The sequence below is a fragment of the Chrysemys picta genome, chromosome 5, assembly GCF_011386835.1.
Source record: "Chrysemys picta bellii isolate R12L10 chromosome 5, ASM1138683v2, whole genome shotgun sequence".
Taxonomy (NCBI): Eukaryota; Metazoa; Chordata; order Testudines; family Emydidae; genus Chrysemys; species Chrysemys picta.
Genome location: NC_088795.1, coordinates 67502060 through 67511904, shown reverse-complemented (window position 1 = coordinate 67511904; position 9845 = coordinate 67502060). Strand labels below are relative to the sequence as shown.

The window sequence follows — 9845 nt, the reverse complement described above, 5'->3', positions numbered from 1 at the left end:
TCTTCACTTTAAGCACAGGAGTAGTTCCACTGACTCCACCATCTGGCTGAACCAGGGCCCTAGTGTCTGCTGCTTGGATGCAGACTCAACCAATATTTGTATCTGAAAGGTACCACAACTCTCCAAAACAACAGACTATCATTTGCTTTCATGAGGAACAAATGTTTATCTTTCTATTTCTTCTTATTTCTTGTCACTTGCTCTCCCAGGGATCAGTAGATAGAGTTCATTCTGACTCAAAACATACTGTTCTTGGAGGAAAGTCATGAAAATAAGGACAGAGGCATTCTATCTATGTTCAGGTTAAGTTGAAAATCATATGAAATGATAGGACACAGTAAAATTACCAGAAAAAAGGGGTAGATGATGCTAATTAAATCCAGAAGTATGAGAACAATCTGGAATATAGTGATTATCCACATAGTCATCCAAGTGAAGAAGACAGTCTTTAAAGAAGCAACAAAAGATCTGTTGATGTCTAGCAATTGTGATAGAGAGATATTGGCTGGACTGGATGTATCAAGATAAAAAAATATAAATTTGTTCTACTCACATCAAGCAACAAAAAATTTATTTTAAAAAGTGGTCAAAATAGTCTGATTCATTTTAAACATTATTTAGCAATAATAATAATTTGCAAATTATAGCCTTATGGTAACTGATACTGAGATGACTGAACTCATTTTGTACATGAATTGTGAATGTAGAGTTCAGATATTTGCAAGGTACAGTTGAAACATTTGATTGAACTATTAAAATGATAATATGGTTTTGTACACTACACATTATTTCCTCCATACAACAGATAAACAAAAGACTAATATTACAATGTATCTGTATATTTCTGCTGTACATGAGGCATATACAAACCATTCAGACCTAGAACTAACCATTCACACCTAAAGCTGCTAATCATTGCTAACAACTGATTCACACCTAAAACTGAATAAAAGATATTTTATACTTCAGTATGCTTATAGGCATAACATTGTTTGTTTTATATTTTATTGTAGAGCTTTTAAAATCATGATATTTGGTAGCATGGAATAAGAGACATCAAATCAGCTTTTATGCCATTGTTAAGGAACCCATATAAGATGGGATTCAGGCAGCAGGACATCATACCCAGTAAGTGACATATGCAATATACTAATTTAAAATGCCTATTAGAAATAAGATTGGCATTAAAATCAGTGACAACATGGAAAAGGTGAAGAGGCATCCAACTGACAGCAAAAACTAAGATCAATACTGTCAATCTGCAGAAAACCCTCCGAGATCTTGTCTTAATTCGAGTGATGGATCGGGATACTGTAATCATGTCTTGCATCTCTGAATTTTCTTCTGGTTTCATCTCAAAGCAGATTGGTACCCCTGGTATGAACTTACTGGATGAAGAGAGCTGGCTTCTTTCTGTACCAGAGGTTTCTGGGAGTTCTCCAGAATTATTATCCTGATGACTCCGTAAAATAGCTGGCATCACCCTAGCAGTCTTTTTGCTATACCTTTTTCTGTGTTGTCTGACAAATGTATAGCTCCATCTAGAATTGCTGGAGAGTTGCACCTGAGATCTGCAACTCTTGGGTGGATGAAGTGTTAGGTTTATCATCTCATTTTCTTCACATTTGTTTTCTTTGTTTGACAATCTGGAATTTACACTCCTGCAGACGCTGGTATGACTTACAGTTAAACAAACCAAGGGCAATATATACTGCATGAGTAATAAGGAAATAGTAAAGGCAATTCTATATGAATCAGATGGCCATGATTCAATACACATATGCCCGCTGTTCAGTGTTTCTAAATTAAGGGTTTCATGGAGATCTACAATTTTGTGGAAAACTGGCAGAGGGGAGCAAATTGTACAACCAAGAAGCCAGATAGTTGCTATTAAGAAATAGCCATGTTTTGCTGTTAAATTACTAGAAAGGGGATTTTTTATCATGCGGTATCTGACAACAGCAATAGAGATTAACATTAAAGTTGAAACCAGAACTGACACGCATTGGAGGAAGGGCATAACATGGCACATGATTGCTCCAAACATCCACTGATCGAGCAGGACAGATGTTAATGTAAAAGGCGAACAAAACAGCACAACTAAAATGTCAGAAAAGGCTAGGTTTCCAATGAGAATGTTTATTATTGTGTTCTGCTTGCGTTTTATTAGAGCCATCAGTATAAGTAGATTTCCCATGAAGCCAGCAAGACTTATAAATGTGTACAGGCCAATCAGAAAGTACTGTAAGTCATCTATGCTGCTCTTATAGTCTTCCCAGGCAGAAAAATTAGAACTCTTGATAGTAGCAGAGCTGTTCTCCTTAGTAAGCGTTGTGTTATAGTCTTTGAGTTCTAAATCCATATTACAGTCCTGCTTAGAATCAGAAAGATGTTAATTAGCAATTGCAGAAAAGATGACATTGGTGTTAATCAGAATTTAGAGAAACAACCATTTTCTTTATTGCTTCATTACATTTAAAAGTGCAGTAATATCATTATGCAGGATTTAGGGCAAAGTAGTACTATAAACCCTCACCAATTAATTTGCACAGTTCTTAGCATGTGTTATGCAGCCTACCTAGGCCCAAACCCTTGGATTCTCATATTTTGCACTTACAATTTAAAGCGTGGTGCAGATGAAGTAAGCAATTAACAATAGTTTGCTGTTGGCCAGATTGTGGACCCTTTACTCATGAGTGAGCAGCTATTTATCAAAGTAGTCCCTTTAGAGTCAATGGGACTAGTCATTTGAATAACTGCTCACCATTGTGAATAAGGAGTTCATAATTTGGCTCTGTGCAATAATTGTACCCACCCATATACTATATTATTAAGGTATCTATTTCTGTTACATGATGACAAACTGCACTGGAGTGCTTAAAAATGCGTAATGTTTTGTTCCAGCTATATTCGCTATTTTCATAATAGGGAATTTCACCAGAAAAAGAATCTTTCAGAAAGTGTCACATTATGGCTACTCACTGTTCCACAGAATTCAGTTCCCCGTGTGGCAATTTCTGAATTGTATAGCTGCCATACTCAAGTTAATCTCCTTAATCTGGAAAATAGTATTTAATCTCCTTAATCTGGAAAATAGTATTTAATCTCCTTAATCTGGAAAACAATAGATAGGCCAAGTCCTGCAGATTCCACTGATTCAAAACTTCAATTGAAGTTACACAGAGTTTTGTCAGTAGAGGTGAAATAGAGAATTCTGGGTTAATACTAGCAAATCTCCCTTTTACTAAAATGGGATCAGTGAAATTCCAGCACCATTGCAACAATGCAGTTTGTTCTGTTATAGATTATTGTACACAGTTTTCAGGTATGACCTCAAGGCAGTGACAGGGACAGCATCATCCCCAGAAACCTCCTCTGGATCCTTCCTTGCCTGCTCTAGCAAATGAGAGATTGAAGTCTAGTGTATATGAGCCACTCAATGATGCTTGCTGTCATTAAGATCAAGCATGCCATGTTTGAAGGGTTCTTTTACTATGACTAGTGACTTCCACAAGAACCACTTATGGTGTTCTAGTGCTTCCCCTTGTGTCCTGCCCGATGGACATGAGGTGTACAGCCTGCTTCTGTCCAATCAGCGTAATGTGCACAATATGTCATTCCAGTGTAAGCTCATAGCCTGTATCAAGACATTGCAGTAAATGTTCAAGATCTACCTAAGTACCCATAGATGGTTGGTTGTTGCACAGAGCAGTAGGAATGTCCACTGATGCTTTGTGCTGTGGCTACAGTAGTGGGCTGTCAAAGACAGCTAGGTGTGCACTGAAATGGTACTGGTCCAGATATAAACCTGCCTTAGAAGTCTGGAATCTCCCCTTCAGACCCTTTGATAAATACAAGGCAGCACTCTTATAGAAAAGGTGGACCACAAGGAAATCTCATGTATTGGGGGTTGGGGAGACCTACCTATCTCCAAAATCGATAGACTATGGAACCAAACCCAGTATAGCCTTCATTTCAGCTAAGTACTCTTGTGTCAGTGGAAATATATTTAGTTTTGCCCCCAAAGGTCTGCATATTTGGATTAGTTATAAACACTAATGTTGTTGCTCTCACTTATGGGTTGTCGTTGCCTTTTTTCTTTCTGAGAGAGGTCATGAACAGAATTGAAGTGATGTGGTTGTGCCATTACATCACATATTCTTCATAGAAATATGGTTATGATATGACTATGGCATAATTAAGATATAAGCAAGATGGCTTATGTAAGATATCATTTGAAAGGTTATGATTTACTGAATGTGATTATCTAATTTGTATGTGTATCATTTCTGTATCTAAAGTTAGGGGTATTGACTATGTAACAATTACAACTGTGTTTGTACTTGGGGGGAATGCCCACTAGACAGTAGGCAATCCTCCTGAATGACAATAGAATGTCATATAGAAGAATGAACTTTGAATAGAAGAACAATAGAACTTTGAAGATGCTGCATTAACACTACAAGGTCAGATGATAATGTCACCTGATGAAAAATACCCCATTGGATACTGCTGGTACTTTTCCTCTGTAGGGGGATGGGGATCAAACAAAGGATTCCTGCCTTAGGTAAATCCCTTTTAAGGGCTGGGAAGAGGGTTGATCTAGACTCTCCTCCATTTCCTAACCAAGAAGAAGGACTGCTGAAAGAATCTGAAGGGACAAAGGAACTAACCTGAAGGGAAAGGCAAGGATGAGTCCAGACTGAGACAGGAGACCAGTCTGTAAGAACAAATATCCATAACTCTGAGCTACAGAAACTCTGCACCCTGCCTAATCCAACATTTAGGGTGAGAAATTACATTTTGTAACCTGTTTCTTTAGTGAATCAAGCTTACTTTGTGTGTTTTGTTTTATTTACTTAGTAATCTGCTTTGTTCTGTTTGCTATCCCTTATAATCACTTAAAATCTGTTTTTTGGAGTCAGTAAACTTATTTCTTGTTTATAATATAACCCAGTTTGTGCAATTCATATCTAGGGGTGGGCAAGAAACTGTGCATATCTCTTTTCACATTGATGGAGAGGATGAATTTTTATGAGCTTGCGCAGTGCAGATTTTTCTATACAGCACAAGACAGTATACCTTTGGGTCTGCACTCCAAGGGAGGTGGACACCTGCGTGCTGGGGCAAGTCCCTTGAGCTGATCTCAGTGTCTGTGTCTTTCTGCAGCTGGGTGTGGCCCTGCCTGTGTGTGCTAGAGGAGGCTTAAGAGCCTGGCTCAGCAAGACAAGGTAAAGGGGGCCCAGGCTGGCAGAACAGGAGGGCTCAGTGGTATCCGAGTACACCAGGTGGCAACTTAAAGGGGGGCAACCCATCACAGTGGTACTCCTACTTAAGGATGAAGACAGAAGTATCACTGCCAGCTTTGGGAGAGTAGAATAACAGAGTGGAAAGAGGGAGACATTTGGGCTGGTCTATACCTTAAAATTAGATCAACCTAGCTATATCACTCAGGGCTGTGAAAAATTTCACAACCTGTGTGATGTAGTTAGGTCAACCTAACCCCCACTGTAGATGCAGCTAGGTCAACAGAAGAATTCTTCCATCGACCTATCACCTCTTGAGGGGGTGGTTTTATGACCGGGCAGAAAAAACCCTTCTGCCACTGTACTAAGTTTCTATGCTTCAGCTTTCTTTGACACTGTAGCGCTTGTAGTAAATACATACCCAGAGTCAACTTGCATGCACCAGCACTGCTTGCCTCTCCCAGAGATAATGATTCAGCACATATATTGGAACTGGTGGGTATCTTACGAAGCTTGGACTGCAAAAGCTGTTTGTTTTGCTGCATGCTGGTCATGCAAGGAATGGGTGGGGGATTGTTATGGAGATGATTCAGTAAAGAGGTAGTTGCCAGTTTCTGTGGGTTCTACCCTGACTCACAACACTTACACAGTGTGTCTTCATCTTGAGTGCTATTAGCTGAATGAAGCTGTAAATGCTTCCCCACCATACTGCTGGTTTTCAGCCCACAATCACACAATAACATGCCACTGATATTATTTGGACTTTTGCTCTTACTGAGGCTTCTCTCTTGCTGCTTGGTATTAGCAGCAACTTCTACTGCTGGGATTCTACTGTTTACCCTCTCTGGCCCTATTCTTGTCAATGACATCCAATGAGACTTTCAATAAGACTTAGGTGCCAATCACTTTTAAAAATGGGACTTAGGCTCCTAAATCACTAAGGTGATTTTTAAAATGTTTCCCTTCATCATATTTAAAGTGAGGTTCTAACCTGAACAGTGACTGTAAAAACAGTATCTTGGGGTTCCATACTCCTTGCGTCTCATTGGTTTCCTATCAACTTTGCTTTATAGTCACCATTCAGCATGTAAATAAATGTACTTTAAAGTAGGAAAATGCATCATGAACCAGGAAGATCTTCATGACATCTTCCTGAACCACGTTCACCTATGTCCAACTGATGTAACTTAATTTTCATCTTCCTCTGATGAGCACTTTAGTCAAATTGTTTCTCCCCCAAGTTATGTTTTTAGGAAGAGTTTTGCGGGGGAGGGTTTTTTTTTTTTAACCATTTAAACTAATCTAAAGCCTTAAAATGGCACAAAGAGCTTAAACCACTGTCCAGTCTGAGCTCAGTTTAAGATATAAAGTGATCTAACTTTATATTGGTTTAACATATCTGAAGTAGATTATGTTCATTATTCCACTTTAAGGCTGTGATTGGTTTAAAATGCAAAAAGCAAAAAATCCATAAATCATAATTTTGGGGGATGGAAGAACTCTGTGTAAGCTTGTCTCTTTCACCAACAGAAGTTGGTCTAGTAAAAGATATTACCCACCTTGTCTCTCTAATATCCTGGGAACAACACTGCAAACACAATGTTAACCCTGTATAGTTAAGCACCCAGAAGCTAAGAAATACAAAAGTTGAACATATAACTTTAATGCTGCCTTGTTGCATCTAGGTATTATAATAATTCATAATTACTTAATCATTGGCTATCTAAGTTCCTAGAAACACTGAAATATATTATATTGGATAAAAAATGTCATGTAATTACAGATTGTGTCATAATGCCTATATGCAACAAAGGAGAGTTAAGGCTGTGCATTTACAAAACACAGATTAAAGAGGTAGAGCTACCACTGCAACTGTTCCAATTATTTTATAATTCGTACATTCAACAGTAAACTTCAGTTTAAGAACCTTTGAGCTCTGAAAAAAAGAGTAAGAGCACTTCAAAACTCCAGACAAGTGCTTTATCATATGTTAATGATGAAAAGATTACTTTTCTCTCTTAAAATGGCCATTATTGATAAAGGATAATAAATATTATAAAATTCTTCTGGAAAAACAACAATATGGCTTCCCACAGTGGGCAAATAATCTATTAGTTAAAAATAGGATTATACCTACAAATTCAAAGGAGTGTGATATACTGTAAGGTAGTACCTCACTGATCAGTAAAGCAAGCCTAACATATTATTAAAGTATATGCTACTGAGCACATAGAGTAACTGTAACAAACATCTAGATAAACAACCAAACACTGAAGACCTTACAACTTTAGATATGTAACATGCTTTTCTCTATTTTTCTAGAGGGAGGCATTTTGGATTGTGCCAACTAATACAATATATTATATTTGTCCTCCAGCAATCAACTAAAGTATATTATTAGTTACTTAGACAAAATACTAATTTTATTAAGCATAGATTCTCAATGATCCTCAGTGGAGTACTGCCAAAGTATCATTGTTAAAAATAAAAGGATTAATTTCAAAGAATCACAGAGTTAGAGATGGCAAACACGTGCTCATTCCAGTTGGGCATTTCTCATATTCTATAAGCAAGTCAGAGGTAAATTATTCATCAAAATGTAAAACACGAATGCCAGAATATTTGTTTAAAGGGCATTGCATTAAGTATAATTCAACAACGTGGGAGGTGTTCGATAATATTTACTTCCATTTCAAGGGATATTGAATCACTACCTAGCCACACTTTGGAAAAGTCCTTAATTGGATACTATCTGCTCTAAAAAGTATGTACACTATATTCCATTAAAGCGATTATAAATAAGGAGCAGAGATTTCCCTCTAGCAGCCTGGCTCCTAAACTGCACATGGGTTCATTCAGTGTGGAGCTAGCCCCGCCTGGGTGCCTTTGGAGCAGCCCGAAGCGAGCAGCCCAGGTCGGGCAGTGCCCGGCGGCAGACATGCTGTCTGGCACAGGTGCTCTGAGCGGCCATCGGGGCGCTGACACCGGCTTGGTTATTGCAGACCTGGGGCTAAAAAGCAAGCGCTCCCCTTGCAGCTCCTTCCCCTGGGCACTTCTCAGCTGCAGATGCTGGGCCAAATCCGCCTCCCATCGCACCCAATGGGATCGCCAAGGGGATCGGGCCCCTGACCCAGCACCTCCTGCAGCCGCTGCCCAGGCGGCGCGCGGCGGCTTCTCCTCCGGCTCTCTGACGGCGCCCCGCTCAGCAGCTGCGGGGCGAGGGCTTCGTACTGTACCTGCCGCTGGGACCGGCCGCCTGAGCCTCTGCCTGCAGCGCCCGCGGGGAGGGCGAGGCCCGGCTCCTCTCTCTCTCGGCGCCTGGCAGCAGGGGGCGGTCGGTCCGCGGTGGAGGGCTGCGGGGGACCCTGCTCCGGAGCGCTAGTGGCCCGCGCTGCCGGGGAGAGCCTGCCCCAGGGCGCCTGGCGCGGCTGAAGGGAGGCTGCTCCTGCCCCAGGGCTGCCTAGTGCCTGGAGAAGGGGCGAGCTGGGGATAGGCGGACCCGGCACCCGGGCGCCTGGTGCCGGGGAGACTGGAGCGACCCTGGCCCAGGTCCTCTCCTCCACGCTGCTGGCGGGCGGCGACCCAGAGCCGGGGCTGGTGGGGCAGAGCGCTGCCGCCTCCCCAGCCCGCTGCCCAGTGCCAGCCACACACTGCGCGAACTGCTGCTACGCGGCTAACTTCAGCCCCCTCGCGCTCACGCCTTCCCCGGCCCCCTCCCCAGTGACTTCCTCTTAAGGGGCCCGGGGGACTTGCTGCTCAGCCTGGCTCGCCGCTTAAAGGAGCCAAACCAGCAGAGAGACCAGCAGTATCTTGTCTGAATCCGGAGTAACTCCACTGAGCTCGGGGGAGTCACTCCGCATCATTTACACCTGTATAACTGATCACAACCTACCGGAGGTCGAATCATTCTGGGACCATTCGGTATCCCTTTAATCCCGACAAACGGTACTAAATACAATGCAGCCTATGCATCCTCCCCGAGCCAGTTCACTCCTAGCCATTCAGATGCCCCTAAACCCAGCCAGTTAATTTAACTCCCCCTCCCCACCTGCTATCGAATAATGTTCATGTAGCCTCACATTTCTGATCGGCGAGTCCTATAGGAGCCAATGATTTATCGATGTTTTTAATGGAGAATAATTAATAGCCATGAGCCATACTATCCCAAAGTCCTCAGAGCTGCTTTCCTAGCAGGCAGTTGATTGCTGCTGGAATCCTGGAGAAAGAGCAAAGAGCAATGAAGCGTTTTACATGTACGAAACACCGCCTCGAAGAGGGTTTCTGAGCTGAAGACTGTGTCTTTGTCTGACAGAAGCGTGGGCGTTGGGGGTAAGAATGGGTGATGGGAGGATTAGGATGGAGAGAAAAGAAGCAGTGCTACTAGATCCCCTGAATCCATCTCCAGGCGAACCACCAGGGACTTGGGGGGGGGGGGGGACGGACCATTCTTGAAACATTGGCTATCCTGCCCGTTTTTACGTTCCTATGTGTGTGAAAGTGTGGGAAGGGGCAGGGCCCGCATTGCAGAGGGCTTAAAAGCGATACAATATTTTTAAAGATAACAAGTGATTTAATTTCGGTCGGATTTAGTAGGTATTA

At 41.7% G+C, this 9845-nt stretch overlaps 1 protein-coding gene across 5 annotated transcripts; it reads right to left on the bottom strand.

Annotated features, from left to right (window-relative positions):
* Positions 1-554: 554 nt before the first annotated feature.
* On the bottom strand, positions 555-9517 carry NPY5R (neuropeptide Y receptor Y5). 5 transcript variants are annotated; one of them, XM_005299289.5, is made up of 3 exons: positions 8483-8622; positions 2983-3058; positions 555-2374 (listed from the first exon to the last, which is right to left on the bottom strand). In XM_005299289.5, the coding sequence occupies exon 3, from the start codon at positions 2360-2362 to the stop codon at positions 1025-1027; it is 1338 nt and encodes a 445-aa protein (XP_005299346.2). In that variant the 5' UTR covers positions 2363-2374; positions 2983-3058; positions 8483-8622; the 3' UTR covers positions 555-1024. The 5 variants fall into 5 exon arrangements, with proteins under 5 accessions (XP_005299346.2, XP_005299343.2, XP_005299342.2 ...); XM_005299286.5 differs by having other exon boundaries at positions 555-2371; XM_005299285.5 differs by lacking the exons at positions 2983-3058; positions 8483-8622 and adding an exon at positions 9326-9517 and having other exon boundaries at positions 555-2371.
* Between the last annotated feature and the right edge of the window lie 328 nt (positions 9518-9845).